This window comes from Mesocricetus auratus, unplaced genomic scaffold (assembly GCF_017639785.1).
Source record: "Mesocricetus auratus isolate SY011 unplaced genomic scaffold, BCM_Maur_2.0 Super-Scaffold_6730, whole genome shotgun sequence".
Lineage (NCBI taxonomy): Eukaryota > Metazoa > Chordata > Mammalia > Rodentia > Cricetidae > Mesocricetus > Mesocricetus auratus.
The window spans coordinates 116,544,091-116,570,896 of NW_024429184.1; the positions used below are offsets into that span (position 1 = coordinate 116,544,091).

General features: G+C 53.8%; 1 protein-coding gene and 1 long non-coding RNA gene across 4 annotated transcripts; both read left to right on the forward strand.

The window, feature by feature from the left end:
* Positions 1 to 4,786: 4,786 nt before the first annotated feature.
* On the forward strand, positions 4,787 to 10,318 carry LOC121138883 (protocadherin 18-like). 2 transcript variants are annotated; one of them, XM_040741894.1, is made up of 2 exons: positions 4,787 to 5,065; positions 6,355 to 10,318. In XM_040741894.1, exon 2 carries the CDS (start codon positions 6,381 to 6,383, stop codon positions 6,750 to 6,752), a length of 372 nt encoding a protein of 123 aa, XP_040597828.1. In that variant the 5' UTR covers positions 4,787 to 5,065; positions 6,355 to 6,380; the 3' UTR covers positions 6,753 to 10,318. The 2 variants fall into 2 exon arrangements, with proteins under 2 accessions (XP_040597828.1, XP_040597827.1); XM_040741893.1 differs by lacking the exon at positions 4,787 to 5,065 and adding an exon at positions 5,119 to 5,303.
* A 140-nt stretch (positions 10,319 to 10,458) lies between these two features.
* LOC110340748 lies at positions 10,459 to 15,965 on the forward strand. Of its 2 annotated transcripts, XR_005875764.1 has the most exons (3): positions 10,459 to 13,955; positions 14,566 to 14,689; positions 15,644 to 15,965. It is a non-coding gene; the product is annotated as an uncharacterized LOC110340748 (long non-coding RNA). The 2 variants fall into 2 exon arrangements; XR_005875765.1 differs by having other exon boundaries at positions 10,459 to 11,741; positions 14,566 to 15,965.
* Positions 15,966 to 26,806: the final 10,841 nt, after the last annotated feature.

Sequence of the window (26,806 nt, forward strand, 5' to 3'; positions counted from 1 at the left end):
TGGGGGAGTCTCTGAGGCCAGAGGCAACCTATCTCCATGGTGATCAAAGAGGCTTGGGACACTCCCAGGAGATGCAAGGCGCCAGCTCTCTTCTTGGTTCCATCTATAAACGGGACAAAGCCCTGTGGTACCCCAAATTGGAAAACATCTGAGAGTTTTGGAGGAGCGGGATATGGGGGGTCATATCTAGTTACAACTTCTGTCTCCTGAGAAAACAGCTATCTGACAGGTGATCTCCAAAATCTCCTGGCCTCCGTATTCTCTTCCATTTCTGCCTTGCAACCATCACTTCTTCCATTCCTTTAGTCCATTGATGCCTTTTTTCCCCTCAAGGTCTGAGGGACTGTTCCTCACTGGGCTCCAACCCAGCCAACCCATCCATGGAACTACGCTGAATACCTCCTCCCAACATTTGAGTATGACCAAACCTTATACTACCCATTGACATCATCAGAGCACTTAGGCTAAGTTCCTACTGCATGCTCAGCGTGGCACTCGACTTTGGTTAATAAAAAAAATGGTGACAAGTGAAATGAATTCCAAGTGTCAAGTGAGGGGCTATAGGAAGCTTTTCTTTATGTGTACTGTAAAACTATCTTAACTTTCTTTTTGAGACAGGGTCTGGAGCTTGCTAGATAGGCCTTGAACTCATAGAGATCCACTGCCTCTGCCTTCCTAGTGCTGGAATTAACTCATGTGCTACCACACTCGAGTCCATGCAACTTTTATTACTGCTGTTCTTTACTGTTTGGGGAGGCCTTGCTGGGTTCAAGGTACCATATATGAATTCACTCAGTGCTCATAACTTTGTGACACAGGCCGATTCATTATAGTCATTTCACATAAGTGAAAACTAGCAGTTGATGGAGTCAGAATTTAAGCACAAAGCAACAGGGAATCTGATTTCCAGTCTGCCATTATCTACTATACAATTAAGAGTGAATTCCATGATTAAGTTAGTGAGAGACTAGTTATCACATCCCATAAAAAGTTATGCAAAACCCTGTAACAAAGAGTGAACTTGTTAAGCTTGTATAACTGAGTTTTCCGCATTTGTCTGACTGTAGTGCCTCCTCCTACTTTTAGGACATAATAGGGGGGAAATGGGAATGGGCTTCTGGGAAGAGAATAGGAACCCGAAGCCAACTTGTTGGTGATGGGTGAGATTTGGGCAGAAGGGCCCCCTTGCCTAGGGTCACTGTGCACAGCTCTTGAAGCAGGGGTAAGCACAACCAGGTTGGAATGAGAAAGATGGCAGAAGGGGAGGATTCTGGCTGGAGTGGAGGGTGTAGAAGAAAGTAAAGTGAGCTTGGAAGAACTGTATTTACATTGTAGAGGACAAGGATGCCTTGCTAAATGTCCTCAAGAAGAAAAGTCCCTTATAGCTCAGTTTTCCAGTAGAAACAGCACTTGCTTTGCCTAGTCTGTGTAAAGGCCTAGCTCAATCCCCATTTGTGCTGGGGGGCTGTGGGAGGGGGAGAGAGAGGCACTAAGGTTTGGGCTAAGGATGGCCGTGATGATGATAGGTGGCTGAATTTATGGAGAAAGGGCCAATGATATTCAAGATCCTAATTGATAGGGTGTAGGGGTGGGGATGAGGGAGAAACTCCCAGGATACCCAGGTGTATATCAGCTTTCTGAGCGTGGGTGATGGGATGGTGATGAGCTCACTGCCTATGTGAAAGAGGATCGATGAGAAATAATTTGATTTCAGACATGTTGGATCTGGAGGCTCAGTATGGGTAGCCCTACTCAGCAAGTACTCAGGGCGGGAGACTGAGTGATTTGGAACCTGGTCTCTTAATATTTGATGGAATTGCAGAAGCAGTTAAGGTTACATTTAACCACCCAGCATTTCACTGATGGGGGAAAGCCCAAGGGACGCCCCTGATTACCCGGTTCTTCAGGGAAGAAGGGCTGATGGCCAGTCTTGACAGAAAACAAGAAGCACCAATAACCAGGCTGCCCTGTGCCTGTGAGGATCAGCTTGGAGCCTGTTTGTTCCACTGCCAGGTTGACCTTGCTCCTTTATAACCTCCTAGTCCCAAGGGTGCACGTCAGTTCTGGGGACCTTGTTTCACCACCCAGACCTTGGGTTGTTTGGGATTGAATGGGCTCCTGATACAGTGGGAAGACTGTAGTGAACTGTTCCCTAACCAGTGCCAAAGCTCCTTGTCTTGATACCCCTACCTTTGTCCTCAGACATTCACAGGAGGTGGCGGAGGGGTGGTGCGTGGGCTTACAAACCGGAGACCACCTCTCTTGGCTGTTTCCTTGCCCTTTTATGAACGGGCCAAGAGCCGATCAGGGTGCTTCTGTCTGTTGATTCATCAACAGGACCCGAGCCTTGCTGCTCCTCTGGCCTCCGGGTACCCAGGATCTTAGCCCTCCACTACTCCTAATTTCTCGTTGGCAGGAAAACCAGTGGAGGTCCCAGGTGGGTGGCTTGATGGTTGTGCCAAGTGCCAGGCTGAGGTTGCCAGGTTCCTGGTCTGATCATTAACCCATGGCAGGCAGACGGGATTGCTGGCAGGGAGCAGCCTGTCACTGCTCCGTTATCCAATGCCAGTATCCGGTCTAAACTCAAGTCTGGCTCCACCAAGCAGAAGGTCCTTCCTAGAGCTCCTTTTTGTGTCCTGGAGGGGACTCCATAGAGAAGAACCTTCTCAATATTTGACGGGCGTCACATGTTCTACCACACTGGGCCTTTCTCTCTACGGCCCCTTCCCTGACATGGAACACTGAGGGGTTCCATTTATCTTCTCTGACACCACATGTCCGATTTCCTATCAAGTTCCCTCTCCTCCCTCCGTCTAATCCCACACTCAGTCCTCTATGAAGGGATTTGTAGAGGGCTGGGGCCTGAGTAGGAGGGGCCCTCGGAGGCCTCAGGACTGCAAACTTGGTCTGAGGAACAAGATGCAAGAGGTTGGTGCCCTTTGGATGGAGGCAATGGGGAGTTGCAGAGCAGTGAGACAGGAGAGGAGCTCAAGCCTAGAAGGTACAGTTAGACTAATAGGGATGGTTCTGCCTGGAGGAGCTTTCAGGAAGCTGTTTCAGAAGCTTGGGGCTGTGCTGCTGGTGTTTAGAGGCCAGGCTGGCATCTGGAGTCGGCTGAGACTGTTCTGCTCCTGGGCTCTACTCTGTACTATGGCTCATTCTGTTCTGAAAGGCCAGGGATACCATGCCTGTGTTGGGAAGCTGTGCTGACATAGTGTTTGCTTGCTAGGGCTGTCATGAGGCTGTAACAAGAGTGGGGCCTGTGCTGTGTTGGGACTTTCAGTGTGTGGACTTAACTGTACTGGAAGCTAGCCTCGAATTAAGAGGCATCTCTTCTAGAGTCTATGCTTTCTGGGGCCTATGCTGTACTAAGGGGCTGGGCCTCTTCTTGGCTGTTGCTGAGGCCTGGGAGGGTTTGGGGCTAGTGTGGTGCTGGGCTCTGGAGGAGGCTAGCCAGCCAAGAGTAACACTCTCTCTCCCTACAGTTACCTCACCGCCGTGTCACCTTCTCGGCCACCAGTCAGGCCCAGGAGCTGCAGGACCCATCACAGCACAGTTATTATGACAGTGGCCTGGAAGAGTCGGAAACGCCATCCAGCAAGTCATCCTCAGGGCCCCGACTTGGTCCCCTGGCCCTACCTGAGGACCACTATGAGCGCACCACCCCTGACGGCAGCATAGGTGAAATGGAGCACCCTGAGAACGGTGAGGAGCGTCAGCATGTCTGAGGCTTCCTAGGAATGGGGACCAGTCCGGGAAGAGTGGTGATGCTTTAAAACGGTCCTTGTGTCTTGAGGTCTGCTTGTGTGTTCTGTAGTAAGCACCGTGCTTTCAGATGTATCTACGCATCGCATTGACCTGAGAACTGTACGGTACCCACTTTACAGTGGGGAGAACTGAGACTCAGTCAGGCTCTGTAACTTGCCCAAAATTACACATCTGGGGAGTGACAGACCTGGAAGGGGTTCATATCTGTGTCTGACTGCGGGGTCTTTGGGTTCGGCGTTGCCTTACATAGACTTCCTGGGAACAGGGTCCCTGAGAATGGTGGCCAGGAGGTTCAGGTACTGGGGAGGAAACTGGAAGGAGGATGGTGGTCCCCAAGTGAGTGAGAGGATCTGAGATGACAGTATGGCACTCCCAGACGCTGTGAAGAGCTCAGAGAAGGATGGGATCTCCCTGTTCCCCCAGCAGAAGTCAGGGACAAGGTTTGGCTCTGGGGGGAGGAAGTCTGGAAGGGGCGGTCCTCTCCAGGCGGAGTTGGAGGGGAGGAGTTGGAGCGGAGGTGAATGTGGGGATGGATGGTGAGGTATACTGTGAGAGTCTGCCCGCGCTGACATGTGTGTGCCCACAAGAGTGTGTGAGAAGGTATACATGCCAGCCTGCGGGGGAGAATCTGAAGAAGCCAGCCCTTGGGATAGAAAGGCTCTGCCTGAGAGCTGCCCCTGGCTCTCACACCTCTCTTAGTCCGAAGTCTCCCTGCCCCCCAAAGATGAAAGGTGCCAGTCTTCACCCTGAGTCGTCGGGCCCTGTCTCACCTCCCTGGCCCGGGCCCAGAGCACCCTCTGCCCCTTCCCTGCCACACCGTGCGTGATCTCATGCCAGTCTCGTCCTTTTTGTGCCCGCGCAGAGCCGGCTGGCCGGAGCAGGCCCTGAGGCAGAGTGCCAGGTAGGTGGGGGCTGCTCTGGGGTCCGGGGTCTATGGGACTCGCCCCAGCACCCGGCCCCGCCCACCCAGTGCTCCGTGCCATACCGGGTCCCCCAACCGTGAACTGAAGAGCTTTGGCGCACCGAGGGTTAATAACAAAACTATCCCCTCCTCACCTTACACTGGCAGGAGGCCAAGCTAGAGTGGGTGGTGCTGGGGGAGCCCCTGCCCCGGGCGGGCAGAGCTTCTCAGTCATGTCCCTGAGGGGGGGATCACTGCCTGGTGCTGTCCCTGAGTGAGGGCGGCCCAGGGGCAGCTGTGACAGGAAGTGCTCATGGCCCAGCCGTTCCCATGGAGACTCGCTGCCCAGCAACCGCACTGGCTACTGCTGATGTCAGGCGGCCAACTCCTTTTCCCGTGGGTGTTGTGGGCAGGGAGCTGGGGGCAAGGCCAGGGTGGTGGCTGGTGAGGGGCTGGCGTGAGGTGGGCAGGGGTTGCATGTGTGTGCTTGTTGTGTGTGTGCTTATGTGTGAACATCCCACGTAGAAGCTTGTCCCCTCCCCTTGGCTTTAAAGTAAGGCAATGCTGTGCTGGTGTGGGGCGGGGTTCTCAGAAAGCTGGGCGCATGTAAGGCTTGAGGGGACTTGGAAGGAAGGTATGTGCTATCTTTGTCTGGGGACGGGGTGTCCAATGGAGTAGATATGTATAACCAGGACTCAGGATGGGGGTGGGGGCTCTAAATTAGGATGGGACTTCCTCAGCCTTATCTGAGGGTGGAATTCCATGATTGAACCCGTCTGGAGACAGTGACGGTTTGTAGATGAGCTGTTTGTGCACCTGTCTGAGGGCAGATTTGGTGGGTGTGTGAGAGGGCTGGAGGGTAGATGATGCTGAAGAATAGCATCTATTTAAGGCGTGCGTGCGTGTGCGTGCATGTGCGTGCGCGTGCGTGTGTGTGCGTGTGTGTGTGTGTGGAGACTGACCTAGAGAGCAGCAGTCCTGTGGGCCACAGAGATGTGTGTGTGTGTGCGCGTGCGTGCGTGCGTGCGTGTGCGTGTGTGTGTGTGGAGACTGACCTAGAGAGCAGCAGTCCTGTGGGCCACAGAGATGTGTGTGTGTGTGCGCGTGCGTGCGTGTGTGTGTGTGTGTGCATGTGTGTGTGTGTGTAGACTGACCTAGAGAACAGCAGTTCTGTGGGCCACAGGGATGTGTGTGTGCGTGTGGAAGCGTGCGTGTCTGCGTGTGTGTGTGTGTGTGTGTGTGTGTGTGTGGAGACTGACCTAGAGAGCAGCAGTTCTGTGGGCCACAGGGATGTGTGTGTGCGTGTGCAAGCATGCGTGCCTGCAGTGTGTGTGCGTGCGTGCATGTGTGTGTGTGTAGACTAACCTAGAGAGCAGCAGTCCTGTGGGCCACAGGGATGTGTGTGTGTGTGCGTGTGCGAGCGTGCGTGCCTGCATGTGTGTGTGTGTGTGTGTGTGTGTGTGTGTGTGTGTGTGTGTGTGGAGACTGACCTAGAGAGCAGCAGTTCTGTGGGCCACAGGTGGATAAAGGAGTCTGTGCTTGCCTGAGGAGTGTGTGTTGCTCTGTAGGCAGGAGAAACGGCACCTCAGTTCTGCTCAGAAGCAGAATACATATGATAACGGGAGGCCATGGAGCAGAGCTTTTCGGGGCTGCCATCTCTAACAGCTGTCCTTGCTTTCCTACAGACCTCCGCCCTTTGCCCGACGTCGCCATGACGGGCACTTGTACCCGGGAGTGCAGCGAGTTTGGTCACTCTGACACATGCTGGATGCCTGGCCAGTCGTCTCCCAGCCGCCGGACCAAGAGCAGCGCCCTCAAACTCTCCACCTTCGTGCCTTACCAGGACCGAGGAGGGCAGGAGCCTGCGGGCGCCGGCAGCCCCAGCCCCCCGGAAGACCGGAACACCAAAACGGCCCCCGTGCGCCTCCTGCCCTCCTACAGTGCCTTCTCCCACAGTAGCCATGACTCCTGCAAGGACTCGGCCACCTTGGAGGAAATTCCCCTGACCCAGACCTCGGACTTTCCACCCACAGCCACACCGGCATCTGCCCAGACCGCCGCCAAGCGTGAGATCTACCTGTGAGCCCCCTTCTGGCCGGCGGCCGCCCTTCCCCCAGTCGCCGGCCAGCTCCCAACTGGGTTTATCCCAGGGCCCCAGTCGATCCCTCCAGCGTGGACTCTGTGGCCAGGGTCCGATTCGTGGAGTACTGGCTTCAAGACCACGTTGGCCCTTGCCCGATGCAGGGTCCAGGTCCTTTCCCCCGTTCCTACCCCTTAGCTCCAAGGAGCCCCTGTACCCCCTCTATGGGGCTCCACCCAGCGGATGCCCACGAGGGTTCCTCTGCCATGACTGGGCTCCCTTCCATCTTCTTCCAGGGAGCACCCCCTTGCTTTGGGCACATGGTGGCGTCAAGGGTGGGCAGCATACTTTAACTCATTGTTTCCTTCATGGCTGACCAGGGCAGTGTAGCCTTGCAGCTGGGTGACCTGGGGGACTAACTCCCTGGGAACGCTCAGAGGAAACTCTCCACCACCGGGGGCTCTCCGAAGGGCTGTCGTTACCAAAGGTGGGGTGGGGATTGGGGTGAGAATGCTGCGAAGGCCCCTCCCAGTACTGCCCCTGGGCTGACCCACCTGCTCACAGGCTCGATCCCATCTGGGCACCCCCTTCCCTGCTGGTCTTGCGGTGTCTGTATATAAGGACCTTGGAATGATGTCCCCATTTCTGCTTGATTTGCAACTTTTCTCGTTGATGTTGTGTTGTCTTGGGGGGCCCCTTGGGGGGAACCTGCCCCGTGCCCCTCCTCCCTGCCGCAGTGCCCCCCAGGCCTCTATTGTTCCATGTTGTAAATACCCCTGGGGCCGTGATGGGATGGGGGTGCAGGCCAGGGAAACAAAGGGTGGGGGGTGGGGACAGGGGTAACATTTGCCTATCAGCAGAGCTGGGCTTTTATTTAATTTTTTTTTAAAATACAAATCTCTATTTTTTTGGAACTGTTGCGCTGTGCCCTGGGGGGTGGGGACCCCCCCGCTCAGACTGGCCTCCCTCATCCAGATGAGCACTGCAGAGGGGCCCTGAGACTGGGGGGCAGCTGGACAGGGTGGGATGACTGTGCCTCTGGCCTGGTGGGGGGAGCTGGGGGCAAGAAAGTTTGCTCAGGGGGTGGCTGGTTGCTGCCTCCTGTAGTGGGGGACCCGCACCTTGCCTCCTCCCTGCCCTCCAGCCCCCAGCCCCCGCCATGACTGACCCATCAGCCTGTAAAACCACCATTGCCTTGATCTGAGGGGGTGGGAGGGCTGCCTCAGGGCACCCTGGGCTCCAGGCCCCTTCTTCCAGTTGGGCTTCCCTTCACCAGGGTCAGGGGCCCCGTGGGGGAGGGGGTGGGGAGGCTAGGGGCAGAGAAGCCCAGTCAGCCATGATGAGGTGGGGGTTTTCTTCACCTCGGGGGGCCAAGGTGTGAGGGGTACCCTGTAGAGCCCCCATCTCCCACTGTGGCCATCTCAAAGCCTCAGCCTCTCTTCCTTCCAGAAGCCCCCACTGCCTTGGCCCCTACCTCTCCAGCTCCCCAAGGGCCCAGGCTGGAGGCTGGAGACTCAGGGTGTGGCCCCCACTGGACTTAGTCTAAGCTTGTGGGGGTGGCCCATGTGTGGGAGGGGTGGGCAGGCTGCTGGGTCCTCTGGTGCCTTTGGGAGCTGTGCTGCTGGAGCTTGACTCCTGTAACCCCAGAGACCCCACGCCCACCCCAGAAGAGCTAAGGGACTGTAGAATCACCCTATTCTCTGCCTCCTCACCCCTGCTTTCTTTCGTTTGGGGTAACAGTGCTGGGGGGAGTGCATTGTTAGGGTGGTGGCCCCAGCACACACAGCCCTTCTATGGAGGGCAGTGGGTAGGGTGGCTTAGGTGATAACAGCCAGGTCTGGGGTTGGCCAAAGGCTCCTTTCCCCTGGGGGAGGCCCAGGAAGCAGGCCAGGGGCTTGTTAAAGACACAGCCCTTTCCCCTGCACAAGTGGGGCAGGTGCAATTGTGGCGAGGCCGGTAGCATGAGGTGCAGTGGCCTGGAGGGCTGTCCTGGGTCCTGGAGGTTAGGATCTGGACAAAAAGATTGTATGAGGCCTATCTGCTCAACGGAGAGGAGAATCCAGCCAGGAGGCATCCCTGGGGTCAGTAGACTCCCGATGGAGGTCCCTGGTGGCCTGGCCACCCTGGCCTGGTCTTGGAGACTCCTGAGCACTGAGTGGGAGGGCAGAGAACATTTTGCACAATGGAGAAGCCAGAAGGAAGGGGGTAGCCTAGCCGGCTGGGAGGGCCCAGAAGCACACAGCAGAAGCCCTTCCACAGGCAAATGCAGAGCCCTAGCCCCCTGGTCGGGGTGAGGGCGCTGAGTCTGTCACCACCTGGGCACTCAAGAGGTGAAACCAAAGGTGGGCAGGGGATGGGTGCCGGCACCAGGGACTAGCCCTGCTGGTCCTAGGGCTGCGGAGCCCCTCCCCAATGCCTTGTGTCGCGTACAGTTTTATGTACCCAAAGGCGACATTTGGCCAGAGGAGACCCCCCTCAAGCCCAGCCTGACCCAGTCAGTGTCTTCCTAGAGGGGACCGACTTGGTCCCCATCTCCCTACTTCAGAGCATGTCTCTTAGTAGGGGAAGGGTGTGTGGGGATATATTTCCTAGGGTCCCTGAAGCATCTCTCACATCAGGAGGGGAGCTGTCTCTAGGCAGCCCTAACCTGAGAGCTTCCTAGTCCTCATGTCTCCCCTTGGGAGTCTCTGGGGACATGAATTCCCACCAGGGTCCATGGGAACGTGTCTCCCTTCCCTATCCAGGCTCTCTGGGGAGCCTGCTTGCCTCCCAGGGTTCCTGGGAGTAGTACCTAAGACAAGTCAGTCTTGGGCCAGCTCTCTTTCCAGGGAAAAGCTGTCTCCGAAGCTCCCCGGAAGAGATGTCTCTGGTCCTCCCCCATCTCTCCTATGGGGTGTCTGCCCTCCAGCACTTGGAACGAGGCTGAGCATCTCTGAATTGTCTTTTCTCCTAGGGGCTCTAGGATACCACTCTCTCCCGAGGGAGGCCCCCTGGAGCCATTTCTTCCCTGGGTGGGGGCTGTCTCTGGTGTAGGGAGGGCTTGAAAGTCTCTTAGGGGGCATCTCCTTGTGAGACTTCTCTGGGAGGGAGGGCCTTCTCGCCCATGGGGGTTCCAGGGCGGGTATGTCTGCCCATGGGGAAGGGGGACTGTGTCTCCTCGGGTTATGTGAGTGGGGAGGGGGGGCCGTGTCTCTCTCGTGTGTCGGGTGGGGGGTGGGGAGGGGGGCTGGGCGCGTCGGGTGCCCACTTCGGGGTCGTGTTTCTCTTGGTTCGTGCCACTTCCCACCGCCTCGCTCCTCCCGGGAAGGGCCCCGCCCCCACTCCATCCCCACCTCCACCCCCACCCCCACCCCCCGGCGCTGCGAGCACAATCCCGTTGATTTGTAATGATTTCTGTCTTTTCTGTCTTTCTCTTTCTCTGACCTCCCTCCCCTCGCCGCGAGCATGCGCAGGCACCGCCCCTACCCCCCCCACTCCGGTTCGGTTCGTTTCCGGTTTGTTTGCTGAGCTGTCAATGAAAGACCCGTGTAATTATTCCCGAGCTTTACAATAAAAGTGTGAAAACCGGACCCCACTTGGCTTCTTCCCGCCCCTTGGTCTACAACCCTGGGAGAATAGAGCTATTCTTGGGTGGGGGCCTGGGGCTCGGGGGATGGGAGAGGGACTCGTGCTGGGCTCGGCGGTGCCCGGGGGTGGGGTGGGGACTGGAGGGAGAGGCTCCCGGGTAGGTAAGATACTGCTGCTCTCCCCGCTCTCCATCCGCCGCGAGCGAGCTCGGGTGCAGGTCAGGGGCCAGGGCCTCTCTGGGAGGGCCGTGCTGTGCTTCTTTACGCAGAGGGGAGCGCCCCGGGGACTTGGGGCCCGGGTGGATCCCTTCCTGCTCCTTTGGCAATGAGCAGGCTTCGCGGGACTGGGTGCGGGGGAGGTGTCTGTGTGGCTGGCACTTTCTCCCGCGCTCAGCAACGAGGGTTGGAAGCGGATTTGGGGAAGGGGACCGACAAGGTTTCTGTCCTGGGCTCCGGCTGCGCTCCCCTCCCCTTTGTGGACTGGAGCGGCCTAGCCTCCTCTGTCCAGCTCCCCGGTAAACACCGGCTCGAGAGAAGTCGAAGAACAGATCCCAGATCGGCCGGTTCCCGGCCCCGCCTTCGCGGACGCGCCTCCTCCTCGCCGGGCGCGTTTCCGCTCGGCCTGCGCGCTCCCCACAGGCTTGTGCTCTTAGGGTCTAGGACTCTGGGTCCACCCAGCCACTGGGATTAGCCGAGCACAGGGACTAATCCCGGATGAGCCACGGTGTAAACCCGGATTGACTGGAGCACGGAGGGGGGTGCGGGGACGGTCGCCGGCGCCCCTTCATCCATTCCCAGACGCGTGACATGACAGAGTCTCACTCCAGTTCTCTGCTACTTTTGAAATGACCTGTAGCTAGCTGCGTGTTTGCTGAGGGGCGAGGATTGATGAGAGCAAGTGCTAGGGGGCGTGGCGAAGACACAGCTGCATCCGGCACCCGCAAGTGTGGCACGTTGGTAGCGGGGTGGGGACAGAGAAGCAGGGTTCTTGGCAGCCTTGAGTTCACAGGGTTAGGTCAGCTCCCTGGCTGAGTCTGAAACCCAACCAGTCACACAGTACCCCAGCTACAGACTCACAAGCCCTCCCTCTACCAGTGGCCAAGGCGATGCCCCCAGTCTTTAGATCTCCGTGAATCAGGAGGCGGGTTAATCAGTGTAGAAGGCCAGTATCCTTCCCGCCCTGATTTGATTAGACAGTGGAGGATGGGGAGCCCCTCCAGTTAAGGCCAAGCCCATTAAAAAAGGTCAAAGGTCAAGGGAGTGGAAGGAAATAGGGAGTGGCCAGTTGGGTACCGCAATCCTGACTCGGGTTCACTTACTAATTCTACAAACATTTCCCCAGCCTCTCCCTCCCTCTTACCGGTCCAGCACCAGATACTGGGGCACCACAAGAATGACACATGATCTCTACGGGAAATGAAGACAGGTAAACAATGACCACATCTTGTGTTCATCCCTGACTTGAGCCTGAAATTCTGGCTCGGGAACCCCGAGGGTTGCTTCCTCCAGAGGCCAAAAGGCTTTCCTGAAGGGGTTAGGTAAAGGATGAGTTTCACAGAGCACATGACTGAAAACTCACAGGGGGAGGAGAGGAGGATGGATGGTCTGTCCCTATAGGCACAGGACGTCTAAGTGTCCCGGAAAAGCAAGAGAGGTTGAGCAAAATACAAGCCAGATCTAGAAGGACCTGCTAGTCTGTCTAAGAACTGGGGGAGGAGAGGGCCATCGAAGGAGTCCATGCCTCTGAGAGAAAAGGTCAGATTTACATTTTTTATAGATTCTGTCTTCCTTCCTCCCTTCCCTGCCCATTTCTCTGGGGATGTCTGGGCTGCAGAAACACACACAGGCAGAAAGACGGGAAGAGGAATCAGGTTTATTTCAGGTTGGTTACCACATGTCCTTCCATCACACATGGACTCAGTAACAGTGGAAACCTGGCTGTGCGACTCCTAGTGATCTGCTTTGGGGCGGGTGACAGGCTCAGTTTCTTCACCTATAAAGCAGGGATGATAATAGGTGATTATAGGATTTCAGTGAAGCCAATCATCGGCCTTTATTTTGGAAGGCCCTGCGCCAGGTGCTGACGTTAGGGCGCTGAGTTACTCTCTCCCCTGGAACTTACATTCCGGTGGAGAAGACAGACAACAAACAAACAAACAAATGAGGTAATTACAGATTGTGTTTACGTGCTGGGGAAGAAACAGTGGGGCAGGAAGGAAGATAAATGGAGGTGGGGCAGGGGAAGAGGCGGCTTCACTCATAAATGGACGTGGAGCAGGGGAAGGGGCGGCTTCACTCATAAATGGACGTGGAGCAGGGGAAGGGGCGGCTTCACTCATAAATGGACGTGGAGCAGGGGAAGGAGCGGCTTCACTCATAAATGGAGGTGGGGCAGGGGAAGGGGCGGCTTCACTCATAAATGGACGTGGAGCAGGGGAAGGGGCGGCTTCACTCATAAATGGACGTGGAGCAGGGGAAGGGGCGGCTTCACTCATAAATGGACGTGGAGCAGGGGAAGGGGCGGCTTCACTCAGCACAGCCAGCAATCTTCTTAGTTGTTACTGACAGATTCTAAGCTTCCGCACTTTGGAAGAACATCCGGGTGCTAAGGATCAGGTGTGGGCAACGGCCTTCTTCTTGAATCCCACTAAGATGTCAAGCTTCGCCGGTGGTGGTGGTGGTGGTGGAGTTGGTGGTGCACTTCTTTAATCCCAGCACTTGGGAGGCAGAGGCAGGCGGATCTCTGTGAGTTCGAGGCCGGGCTGGTCCGACAGCCTCCAAAAACAATACAGAGAACCCTGTCTCGTAAAAAACAAAAAACAACAATAAAAAGATGTCAAGCTTCCTGGGGGCAGGTACCTCGAGCTTTCTGGCATCTGACTTTCAGGCTGAGTCCAGGGGGAATGAGTAGAAGGGGACAGTGTCCCGTTGCTGACACCCTCCCCTGGCATTCATTAGAACGGTACTGGGGAGCTGCTCTCCATCTGCCTCCCAGTTCTAAAGGGAAGCTGACCCTAGACCAGGCTTCTTCTTCCTCTCCGTAGGCTGCAGGGGCAGGTTCTGTCCCTCCAGAATCTGATGGTCTGCTTCCAGGACCTGACAGAATTTAGTATCTGACCTAGGGGAGGGTGTTCCCAAAGGAAAACAGTCAACATTTAAAGGTTTAGGCCCTCCAGAGTGCCCCGCTTAGCACAGTCTCACTTCGGGGAGGTGACCTGGATCCCCGTCCAATTCCCTCTTGCAGAATGCCTCCTACACACCGATGCGTTTCCCACAGAGCCACCCGCCCCTCCTGCAAAGTGCATTCAGCTCCTCTCACACACTCACCATCCAGCTGCACACTTCGTCTCCATGGCAACTGGGAGGCCTGGTCCATGGATGTTAGAAATAAGTGCCAGAGGAAGAAGAGAGAAGGTGGGGGAAGAGAATGGGAAGAGAAACATCAGGAAAAAAAGGGATTTCAAAAGATGGCCTCGCTGGGAGACCCCTACCCTTGCTTTGTACCCGCTTGCCAGGAAGACAGTGGACTGGGGCTGAGGTGGGCATGGAGAGAGGACCAGCAGCCAGGTGGTCACAGGCGGTGGTGCTCCTGGGCACTAAGAAAGGAGCAGGAGAACCGAGTGACAGTATGGAGTGCTGGGTGAGGCTATTCCTTCTGGGTAAAAGGCAGATATGGGGGGGTGCGTTGGGAAGAGACTTGGGGAGCTACTTTCCCTTATTCCTGACCTAATTGGCTGTTCAGGCTGAAACCATCTCTTAGTCACTTAGACTAATTAGAATTGTTCTAGAGGAGATGTTGGGGGAGGGGACAGAAATAATGGGGGGCGGGAGGAGTGGGGACAGGACTTCTAGTTTTCAGTTTCCCATTCATTGGATGGGGAAGTCTGTAAGAGTCTAGGCTGGGAGTCACCCCGCATCTGTCCCCCAGCTGTCATTGTGCACCCTCTTATCCACCTACTCCACCCTCCCATCTCGGTCTCCGTGACTCCTCGGCTCTCTTCGATCCCCGAACCCATCTCTTTCCCCTTCCCCCTTCTTCGGGCTCTCCCAGCCTCTAGCCACCGACAGATAAAGTATTCTGGAACCATAGCTGGGGAACTGGCCCGCCAGGACATAGAGACTGATCTTGAGGGACAGAGCAGAAGCTGGCCTGACAGAACTCTCCAGGCTGGTGGGGACGCAGATGGAAGGAGTGAGATTCTCGCAATGGCTTTTCGTTTGCTAACCCTCACCTCTTGGGAGGTTTTCAGAGAGAGGAGGCCTGTGCTGTGTGAGCTCAGCCTGCTGCTGGACTGCCTGATTGCCTTGGGCAAGTTGCTTAGCCTCTGTGAGTGTCAGTTTCCCCAGCTGGAGTGAGGATAATGAAGCTGAGAGGTGAGTATAAGGTGATAATGCACAGACTGCTAAGCAAAGGCTCAGTAAGAGCTTGGCAAATGGCAGCTTTAAGCCAGGCGTGGGGAAACATGCTCACAACCTCAGCACTTGGGAGGCTGAGGCAGGAGGATTGACAAAAAGTTCAGGACAACTTCTGGGATACATAGTGAGTTCAAGATTGGTCTGGGCAAGAGGGTGAGACAGTATTTCAAAAAAAAATTAAGTAGATAGTGAGGCATAGTGGTGCACACCTTTAATCCCAGCACTTGGGAGGCAGAGGCAGAGGCAGAAAGATCTTAGTGATTTTGAGGCCAGCTTGATCTACATAGTAAGTTCTAGGACAACCAGAACCACATAGTAATGCCCTGTCTCTAAGTAAAATACACACACACACACACACACACTCACACACACACACACACACACACTTCAGGGCCTTGTCCTCTTGAAGCTTTCTCTTTTCATGGGAAGCAAAATGACCCCTTCCTAGGCCCAGATCCACCCCTTCCCTTGCTCATGAGGGCACTCAGTGGGTATCTTCTTTCAGGGGTGTGGGGCTTAGCCTCTGCCTCCTGTCCACAGAATCAGAAAGACTGTTGTAGCTTCAGGGCTGCTTTTCCCTGCTCTGCCTGCCTCTAAGGGGAGGAAAGAGGACAGCCATAAATGATGTAAAGGAAGAAGTATCCTTGCTGAGGGGGACAATAAGGGATGAGCAGCATCCAGAAGCCTAAATATTTCATGGGGCTGCAGCACCGGGAAGGGCAAAGTCCCTGGGCAGTGTTTGCCAATTGTGCATGTGGTTCTACCACGTGGTTTGGATGTCTTCCACCTGCCCAGTGACCTCTGCACTCCCTGCCCTCAAAAGCCTGCACCCACAGAAAGCTGCCCCATGAACCTTTGCTGGCCAGGGGTCTTCTTAAACCCTCACAGAGCATGCATATTTTACTCTTGCAGCAGCAGGAGTTTGCGTGGCATGGAAGCGGTGTTAAATCATGTTACCTAGGGCGGGAGAGATGGCTCAGAAGTTCACAGCTCTTTCAGAGGACTTCAGTTCAGTTCCCAGTCCTTGGGGGACTCCAACACCCTCTTCTGGCCTCTGGGAGCACTGCACCCTTGTGTACGGAAATATGCATAAGTAAAAAAATTTTTTTGGCTTGGCCATGACTTTTCTTGCCCATGTATTCAGGATCTCTTTCGTTTTGTTTTCTGTGTAGTATTGAAAATTACACTCAGAGTCTTCGTGCATCCACAATAAAATTTCAGTCATTGAACAACAGCCCTAAGTCCCAAATTTCTTTATTTAAATTGCCTCCAAAAGGCCTGACATAGTAGTGCACACCTTTTTTTTTGTTTGTTTATTTTTGTTTTTGTTTTTCGAGACAGGGTTTCTCTGTGGCTTTGGAGGCTGTCCTGAACTAGCTCTTGTAGACCAGGCTAGCCTCGAACTCACAGAGATCTGCCTGCCGCTGTCTCCTGAGTGCTGGGATTAAAGGTGAGCTCCGCCTCCACTGTCACCACCACCACCACCCCGCTCAGTAGTGCACACCTTTAATCCCAGCACTCAGGAGGCAGACACAGGCAGATCTCTGTGAGTTTGAGGCCAACCTGGTCTACAAAGTGACTTCCGGGACCAAGACTGTTACTTGGTGAAAACCGGATGCAAAAAATCAAAACCAACAAATAAATAAGTTCCCCAGGAGTAGGCACCTTTACTCCTCATCCCCTGAGCATTATGAGATACAAGTAGCTGGAAAAACTACCCTGGGTGATTGAGTAGCACAGGATAGCAACAGATTGAGTGCCTCTGTACCCACCATGTGCTGGGGACCGCCTGTGCAAATGTCTACTTCCTTTCCAACAGCCCTAGAGGACTGCTTTATCACCCTTCCCCTAACTTCCTATATCCAAGTTTTGAGATATAAGCCCCCCCCCCAGCACGCTTGTTTTTGAGGCAGGGTTTCTCTGTAGCCCTGACTGTCCTGGAACTCACTCTGTAGACCAGGCTGTCCTCGAACTCAGAGATCCTCCTGCCTCTGCCTCCTGAGTGTTAGAATTAAAGGTCTTCGACACCACCACCCAACTGAGATGCGCCCTTTTTTGTTTGTTTGGTTTTGGTTTTTGGAGACAGGGTTTCTCTGTATTGTTTTGGAGGCTGTCCTGGAACTTGCTTTATAGACCAGGCTGGTCTTGAACTCACAGAGATCTGCCTGCCTCTGCCTCTCAAGTGCTGGGATTAAAGGCGTTTGCCACCACCACCCAGCTGAAGATGTCCCCTTTTTTTTTTTTTTTTTTTTTGGTTTTTCGAGACAGGGTTTCTCTGTGGTTTTGGAGGCTGTCCCTGAACTCACTCTGTAGATCAGGCTGGCCTCGAACTCACAGAGATCCGCCTGCCTCTGCCTCCCGAGTGCTGGGATTAAAGGCGTGCGCCACCAACGCCCGGCTGAAGATGTCCCCTTTTAATTTGGCTCACAAGCCCCCTTTTGTCCTGTGATTTCCCACTATCACCACCAAAAATGTCTGAGGAAGGAAGAAAGGCAGGCAGGCAGGCAGGAGAAAAGGAAAGAAGGAATGAAGGAACAAGGGGCCGCCAAGGAAGGGGAGGAGAGGGGAGGGGAGGGGGAGGGAAATCTACTTGGGGATTGTACAGCCAAAGCAAGAAATGGGGAGGGGGAAGGGTGTCACTGGAGGTTTGTAAAAGGGGACTGAGGTGGGAGAGGGGAGGAGGCTGGGGAGGGGCCTGGGAGAGACACTGGGGGAGGAGTCGAGGTGAGGGAGGACTTGGGTTAAAAGCAGTTGGATCTGGAACCAGAAGCTGTGGGCTTTGGAATGGTTTCCAGAGGGGCTAACACCAGAGTTTTGGAGGAGGGAGTCAAACAGGATCCACCCTCACCAAAAGTAAGCCTGAGGGGTTCATCAGGAGCAACCTTAGGGATTTCCCAGAGCCTGGTGGCTCTGTCAGTGATCTCCAAATTATCTTCACTCTCACGTCAGACCTGGAGGCCCAGCCAAGTGTCTTTCTCTTAGGCTTCTAAGCCTTTAAGTGACCTAGGCTTCACTGGCCAGTACTTCCCCAAGCAAAAGGGCCAGGTGTTCTTCTGTGGTTGGGGAAGTGCCAGAAGCCAGCAGGGGCTCCTGACTCTTTGATTCCCTATGCTACAGCCTTGGGGGAGGGGGACTTTGCAAAGCCTCCATCCACCCCGATCAAAGATGACAGTGACATTAAGTCGTTAGCATTGAGCCCCAAGGAAACTAAGTTGGAAGGAATAATTGTGTACAGGGCTCGTCTGGCCCCTTGGCCTTCTCCCTAGCTGAAGGACTTTCTGAGAAGGCAAGAAGACAGAAGAGGTAGTCCAGAATATGTGTTGGGAGATTCTTATCATAAAGGTGTTGAAACCTCCCCCCCCCCACACACACCCCGAGCCAGAATTGGCCAGTATGGCTGTGTTAGGATGGGGATGCTGGGGAGGGAGCAGAGAATATTGGAGGTGAACACCTGCAGTAGTCGTCATGGCAACCTGACTTGGCTCCCAAGAGAGTGACATTTCCCCCAAAGCCCTATGAAGTCTGGAATGGGGCGCACACACACACACACACACACACACACACACACACACACACACACACACACACACACACCACAGGTTGGGTTTGACAGAACTCCTAGCCAAGGGTTGGCCACTTGTTCAAGCAAGGTAAGGGCTGTACACGATGGAGGAGTAGGGAGGACGGGGAGATTCATGGGCGTTGTGCCTGGGGTGGTGGCCCAGCGCTGGAGGACAACCGTATGTGTACGCAGCTCACCCACCGAGGTCCTGCAGTCAGACCACACAGCAGGGGGATTAGAAGAGAGATGATTATTAACAAAGACAAAAGCAATCACAGTTAACTTTAATTGAGAGCTTATTAAATCCAACTATGTATGTGGTTATGCTAAACATTTTATGGGCAGTGTCCCATTTGATTCTCAGAACAATACAAGGTAGGAATTACGAGCCCTGCTTACACACAGGAAAACAGATCCTAAGAGATCAGGTGCTGAGCTCCAGCAAGATGAGCTGGAAAGAGGTAGGTAAGCAAGGACCCTTCGAGGAAAAGAAGAGAACATGGTGGCAATCCTGAGGTCACTCGCCCTGTCTCCAGGTCACATGGGGCACTCATACTTAGGTGCTTTTGTGATACTGGGCAGGGCTGGTTGAGAGGCAGGGCCTGGGAATCCCAGCTCCTGATGCCTGCCTGGACTGTGCGGGGCCAGCTGAGGGCACCTGTGGGGGTGTGGGGTACACTGAGCAGCGGGCATCGTGATTGGCACGAGCCAAGGGAGCGGCTGGCAGCCTTGTTCCTGGTAAACACGAGGAGAGGTTACTTCACAAGGAAACAGTAATTAACTTTAATTAGCACCTTGCATCTCAGAATATTATTAACATCTCAATTTCTCTAATCAAGGCAGCAAGAGAAGGGCGGCATCTGCTTTGCCTACTCTTTCCTGGCCATGCTTCCCAGCTTGGCATGGCTCCTGAGCGGCCCCCACCCCTGGATGGTACCCAGGAGTACATCCCGGGAGCCTGGTTGCCAAGGGGTGCCAGCCAGTGAGAAAAGAAGGGGATCGGGCTGGCAGGGGAGCAGGTACAAGCCGAGGCTTCAAAGTCAACAGACAGGAGTTCAGGGCTCTGTATTTGGCCACCTCCTCTTTCCATATGTTCTGTGATTCTGAGAACAGACATGATCGATCACCTTTTTTCCTTCCTTCCTTCCTTCCTTCCTTCCTTCCTTCCTTCCTTCCTTTCTTCCTCCCTCCCTCCCTTTCTTCCTTCCTTCCTCTATCCGCCCCTTCTCGCTTTGAAGCTACCCTCCTCTCTGTTACTCTTTTTTTTCTATTTTTCTCATTCTCTCTCTCTCACACCTTCTCCCTACTGGAATTCTCTATTCCAACACCAGCACCCTAAGTCTCCTTTTTAGAACGAGGGCTCTGCTCACACTTCTGGGGATACAGACAAATCTGCCCTAGGGATGAAAAGCCTTTGTGTAAGGAAAGATAAGATTTGTGTATACAGAACTCTCATTAGGTTTCTTACTGATAGGCATCATAAGGTAGGGGAGATAAGGGCTAAGGGGCTCCAGGAGAAAGGCAGGGGCAGGAGAGGTCAGAATCCTAACTGGCAGAGGCACCAGGAAGGCTGCAGGACCCTAAGCCAGTGAGTGCACATGGGTGCTCACCCGCCCTCTTCAGAAGGCCATCACAGAAGGAAGTCCCTGAGGGCACAGGAACTGGTTCTCTCTTCATTATCCCTACCCTCAATGGCTGTTAACCCTGCCATGAGTCCAATATTAATAAGCGACTGCCCTCCTTGGTCTAATTACAGCAGCCAGCTGCTTTCACAATTTGGCATTTATTAGACAGTCTTCAGGAATGTCTCTCTGGTTCCTCCAGTTTGTAATTTCTTTTTTTATTGAGCACCTACTGTATGACAAAGGCTTGGTCTACCCTGGAGTAGGTACTGGTACTGGAGTCTATAGAGGGCTGGAGGAGCCAAAAGCAAGTGGCCTGGGCATTTTAGCAAAAGAGCAGTGTAGGCACAGGGTCCCCAGGAATGAGGCTGTGTCCACATTGACCTGGTCAGCAGTCCTTGTCTGGCCTGTTGCTGAACTTGTGCCTGCAGGGCCACTCTGTACCCAGTTTTATTTAATGTAGAGGACAAAGTTAGGGGATCAAGTCAGAAGGCAGGAAAGGAGTCCAGAGGGCAGAGACCCAACTCAAGCCTGCCCATTTGCAAGCACATAGCATACAATTGCCTGGTTTGCCTTGACTCAGGGAACTGACTGACTCATCAAGCTGAAGGTGCAAGGACACACACACACACACACACACACACACACGCACGCACGCACGCACGCACGCACGCACGCACACACAGAGCTGGGGGGGGGGGGGTTGTGGAGAAGCCAGCAGGGGCACCGCTTTCCTTTGCCATCAGTCCAGTCAGCACATAGGACTGTCATTGAGGCCTTAAGTCTCACTGGAACCCGGAAATGCGGCAATCATCAGACCTAGTTTATGACCAGGTGTTGTCCCCTTGCTGGGAAGAGAGTGAAAGTGGGCGGGACAAGCACTTCTCCGTCACTCCCTCCACTGTAGTGGGTCCACTTTATATTGAGAGCCTTCCTGACCTGGGCTTGGCCTTTGGCTGGAGGAGAAGAGGAGAACTGAAAGAAGGGTCTCTCTCTCTCTCTCTCTCTCTCTCTCTCTCTCTCTCTCTCTCTCTCAGATCCTCCCTCTCAACACCCCCCCCCCCCCCCCAAGTTCCAGCACCCAGAGGGCCAGGGGCTGGGTCTCTGTAATTGTAGAGTAGTCGGCACAGGGCGGGGAAGAGTCTGACGTTTCCAAAGGCCGTTTTGATGTTGATGAGTATGGCGGTGATGAGGCTGTCCTTCTCCTACCGAGGCTGGGGCCTTTCTTTGTTTTCCCTCTAGCCCGGGTGCTCTGAGGACTGTTTCTCAGGAACATCAGCACTGGCTTCTCCTTGGCAAAGGGAGGGGACAGCGAGGTTACAATGAAACCTGAGGACAGAGCCCACCCTCACCTTCTTGCTGGGCACTGGGATACATGGATGAGATCATTAGCATAACATTTGCATAAAAAACAATTGAGGAGATTGGAGTCCTGCCTCAGAGGAAACACCTGCAATCGTCTGTGAATGAAAGCCTTTCCATCTCCACCCAGATCCCTCGGCCCAACCCCCAGGATCCCAAGAACATGGCTGGAACCCTGTTTGATTAATGACGGTGGTGATCAGCTGCCATGCGCAGAGAGCCTACTAAGCACCAAGCACAGCTGTGCGCGCTGTTTCTTTTGATCTTCACAAATGACTCCCCTGAGGTGATAGGTTTTATAATCCCATTTTACAGAGGAGGAAGCTAAGAATCATCTACATGCTCCATCTACTTGCCTTCAGGACAGAAGGGCTGTTAGCATCCAGAAAAGGCCGTGTGACCCATGCCCTCTGCTCTCCCAGTGAAGCCTGGTGCTCAAGTCTCCTCTGAAGCATGCAGATTCAGGGCCTGTGGGTTCCGGGATCCCTAGAGGCTTAGATCAGAGCTCAGAGACAGGCTCTGATCTAATACACAGATACACATGCTCACACACTCACACGCACAGCTCTGGCCCTCCCCCACTCCTGCTTCTTGAGGCAGAGGAGCCCGCTGACTCGGCCCATAACCAGGTTAGCCAAGATCCAATTAGCTAGTTAGCACAGGCAGGGCTGGGGGCAGGCAGGGCGTGCAGGAGATCGGACGGATGGGTCAGGTAATAGGTGGAGACAGCCAGAGACATCGGCTCCAAGCTAACCTGATAAGCAGCTCTCAGCATCCAGGTGCCCCGCTTAGCTGGATGGAGACCCGACCCCAGCAGCTGGAGAGATGGGGGAGGGCTGGCCTCTGGCCCTCTTCTGCCCTCCCCCAGTGAATTTCCAGCACCCTCAGCCTATGGCCTTCTCTCTCAGCAACCCTCTCTCCCTTCTTCTTTCAGACTGTGGAATCCCAGCTTCAGGGAGATATATTTTCATCCCAATGAGGCCAGAGTAGGGACCTGGGCATGACTTATCCTTCAGGGAAGGAAACAGAGGGGAGAGGAGGGTAGGGAGCTGCTGGAGATCGTGGGGGGAGGTGAATGTAACAATAGCCACTATTTATGGCGTTCACCAAGCGCTAGGCACTGCAGAACCATTCAAGTGTACCATCTCATTTGCTCTCCCAACAGCCCATTGCAATAGGTATTAGCAGAGCCCTCAGTTTGCAGATGAGAAAATGGAGGCCCAAGGACAGGTCACACTTTCAAGCTGCCTCGGCCTCAAACCAGCTGTGCTGCGTACAACCTCTGGACCAGGTGCATAACAACAATACCGTTGCTTTACACACCCCTGCAGGCCCTGCAGGTTGACAGAGGTGGTCTGGTTCCATCATAGGCAGGTGCTTCACCGTAAGGTAGTTTTATTTCTGATCTCCATCTTGCAGTTAAATGAAACTGAGGCCCTGGCGAACAATGTGATTCGATCAAAGCCTCACAACCAGTATCGGTCCTAACTTGAATTCAGGCCAGTTCTGGCTTCTAATCTAGTACTCTTCTGGGGACAGCAGGAGAGGGAAAAGACAGTCTCTTCTGAAGTTAAGGCAGGCCACCCATCCATTTTGGTTTACTTCTTTATCTCAGGCTTATTGGCAGCCCAGCGTGAGGAGGTATTGCACTGCTGAGCATACATAAAGAAGCAGGCAGCCTCTGCCTTTTGTTGCAGCAGCGGGAGAGGGGAGGTCTGAAGTTCAGTGTCTGTGGACTCTGGACCATCTTAGGGGGCTCCAGGACACTGGAGAACCAGCAGATGCCGGCCCTCTGCTCTTCTCAGCGCCAACGTCTCTGCTTCGATTTCTTCCTCGTTCCCAAGGCCGTATCTGAAGGGCAGAGCTGAGGGTCTCAGCAAGACCACAACACCCAGATGGAGACAGAAATACAAACCAGGTTCTGACATTGAGGCTCACTTGCTCTCAAGCTGGGTGCCTCATTTCCTGCAGGGTGGGGACTCCCTGACCCCATAAGCTTTGCTTTAGGCTGGTGTCCTCTCGCTGCACAAGAGTGAGTGAGCCTGTGTGAGCACATGTGCTGCTTTCTCTGACACCAGCACCCGAAGGGTTAAGGCATCCTCAGCAAAAGGGACCGAAAAGTTGTCTGTACAGGAAGCTACTCTCCAGTCCCAAAGGCCTCTGGGGAGGGGGAAGGGAGTCACTTTTTTTCAGCCTGTTTCCCAGGCTCCTCAGCCTCCCCAGGGATCCAGCTACATGCCAGAGACTGACCCTTGACCTGTCGCCTTCCATACACCCTCCCCAGCCGGATAGACACCGATTCCACTCAGGGCCCCAGGCTACTGGGAGAATGGTTCTCCCCCACTTCCTCACCATCCCCTCTGCCCCCCCATTCTGGTTTATCCCCACCCCTACGGTGCCTCTCTCCACTCCTGTACCAAAGTCTCCGTGCTGGGACCCTCCTCCACTCTGGGTCCCCAGTCCTCTCCTCCCAACCCCCGCCTTCTTAATCTTCTAAAAATAAAAGCCTGTGATTTAAGTAGGCAACTCCGGAAATACACAGTTCAGCCCAGGCATCCGCCGAGTGGGGGACAAGGAAGGACCCACAGACAGTGAAATGCCCAGCCCCGGCAGCCCCAGGTAAACACAGGAACACAGGCTGTTCCTGAGCAGAAAGTAGGCAGCAGCTGTAGAGGCTAGAAGGAGCCAGGAAGGAAGAGAACATTGGGGGTGGGGATGGGGGGGTGAAGGAGTCTCTAACTAAGAGTTTCTGGGGTCTTCCAAGGCTCCTTGTCTGTTGTCATGAGTGTGTCCTACATTCTTTACAAGATTAACTCCATCCCCAAGGATGTGCCTAACTACATAGAGTCTCAACTAAAACCCAGGGAAATCCCCTTCCTACACACAGGTTGGAGTCATTCCCTCAGGGCTCCAGATGCTTTGATTCCCAGGGATAGGAGGATGGTCACTTTGGGTATGGTTGTTCAGAACCATCTATTCCTGGCCCGCTGCTGCCTCTTCCTGGGCTCCAGCCAGGACAAAGGTCAGAGGGAGTCTAGGAGTTGGACTGTCTCAGTGTCACCGGTGGTCATGGGAAGGAAAGCTCTTGACGGCGCCCGAAGAGACTCTCCTCTATGGCAGACCAGGCCACATAGTAGGGTGGCAGAAGGATCACACCGTATCACACTTCACTTGAGTGGGATTCACTTACTAGGCTCTCAGCATTCTTGGCTGGGATTTATGTAGTTTCTTGATCACAGAACATTTGGGGGCCTCGTGAGTTATAGCAATTAATTAGAAGTAAAAAACGATTAATATCTTTCAAGTGCTTCTTATGCTCCACACCTGGGCTAAAATGCTACATGCTTGTTATATGTGGATAATCCTGTTGTGAACTCTTTTTTATCATTCCCAACTTACAGATGAGGAAACCGATACATACTGCTTCCAGAGCTGGCCAAGGGTCCTAATAGTAAATGGCCCAGTGGGATTTGAACTCAGATCTGTCTGACTCCATAGCCCTTTCCTCTCAGCCTTTCTGGCTCAGCCCGAGGGTGTGGCATATCTCTGAGCTGGAATCTGGAAAGCAAGGGTGTTTCTAATTTCAAGTGGTACCTCATGTCCTGGGGTCAGATATCCAGATAGAGAGTGACACTAGCTAGCTGGGAAACTGGGGTCTCCTTCAGCACTGGCCTGGGTCCCACGCTGTACCAAGTGGCAGATCCCCTGGGCATGAGACAGGATCAGGGGACGAAAGGACTTTTTTTCCTTATCATCATTAGTCAGAGCTTCTGAACAGCTGCTGGAACCGTGGTCACAGGGAGTCCCAGCCTCTTCCTTGTTTTCAGGGACTGCCGTCCAGACTGTTGTTTTGCAGGCCTGGCTGACCCCTGTTGGCCACAGCCAGGCCACCTCCAGTGGGTGGTGGCCTCCTAGAAGCTTGCCTTTTTGTTTCCTTCATTGGGTGGAGATTGGGCCAGGCAACTTAGACAGCCCACAACCGGATGGCAAAGGAGAGATTAGTCTAAAGACTTGACCATCCTCAGCCCTCAGTTCAGCCAGGCCTGTGCTGTTCTGCCATATGCGGCCCCTGCATGCTGGAAAACAACTCTGGAGGTGCTGTCCAGCTCTTCCTGTAACATGACTGGGCAGTCTGGGAGTGTAGCCTTTGTTTACACAGTTACACATTGCATGGGGATTAGATGGTGTGCTTGAGGACTCTACCTTTAAAGTGGGTAAACACTGGTAAACACACACACACACACATGTCTGTGTATGCCGTAAGGCTTAGGCATGCTAGGCAAACACTCTACCACTGAGTTATATCCCCTACTCCTATACATATTCCTTATTTTTATTTTTGAGACAGAGTTTCTCATGTAGCTTAAGATGGCCTCCAAATTCCGAATTTCATAAGGTTGAGAGTGACCTTGAACTCCTGATCTTCCTGCCTCTACTTCCCAAGTGCTAGGAGTTGTTAAGGAGACATTTTTGGTAGTTCTGGCGTTGGAACTCAGAACCTTACACAATGCAAGGTTAGCAATCGACTACTGAGATAATAGCCTCAGCTCATTTATGTCTTTACTTGAGACTGGCTGACTTGGAAGTAGTTATATAGCCCACCAATGTGGGATCCTCTTGCCTCGTTCTTCCAAATAGCTGGGGTTCCAGGTTTATTCCACCATGCCTGACTCCAATATGCATTCTTATTTTTTTCTTGGTGTGCTCACGCATGAGTGTGCACATCATGCGGTACATTGTACATTCCTGTCATAGAGGTCAGAGGGCAACTTCAGGTTTCCTTCTCAGAAACGCAATCCCGTCCTTGAGACAGAGTCTACCTTTGGCTGGAAGATAACCAGTTAGGCTAGATTGACTGGCCATTGAGCTCCAGGAATGCACCTGTCTCTGCCTCCTCAGAGCTGGGATTACAACACATACCACCACACCCAACATTTTTACCTGGCTTCTGGGGATCAAACTCAGGCAAGTACTTTATTACCAGCCACCACCCAGCCCTCTTCCCATTCACATTCTTATTTAATACTCAAAAGACAACTCTTAGAGATAGGGGATACTCATCTTCATTTTGCAAGGGAGGACAATGAAGCCAGAGTCTTACAGACGAGCTGAGATTTGAACCCCCAGATTACAGACAGTGCACTTTCCTGTGGTCACTCCTGTCTAGCCCCATTGACTATTGGACATGCCCCACAAGCACACATACTCCTGAGATAAAGTTGGTATTACTTTCTGGGAGTCTAAAACTGCTCCAGGTAGTTCTTTCTTATGGGTTAACCTAGGTAAGGCTTTATGATAAGCCTCTAATTGGCTGCTGGCCAACGCCTACCCTCCTGGTCCAAACTCTCCTGCTCAGTAACTTGTGGATGCTGTCACACCTGTAAAGCCCTGTGAAGTCCATCTCATTATGGCAATTCTTCATAGCTCCCTGCTACCCCAAAAAATCCTCTGTCCTTTTCATGTTTGTCATTTGAGATCCTAATTTATATGCTCCCTTTGTCCTTTGTGGGTTTTAGATCCTACCTGATC

What these genes read in the sequence shown, in the direction of transcription:
- LOC121138883 (XM_040741893.1), top strand. Translation starts at nt 5,231, where the DNA reads ATGCTGTGCTGGTGTGGGGCGGGGTTCTCAGAAAGCTGGGCGCATGTA. An exon ending in TGAGGGGACTTGGAAGGAAG is followed by an intron (nt 5,304 to 6,354) that starts GTATGTGCTATC and finishes GCTTTCCTACAG; the next exon opens with ACCTCCGCCCTTTGCCCGAC.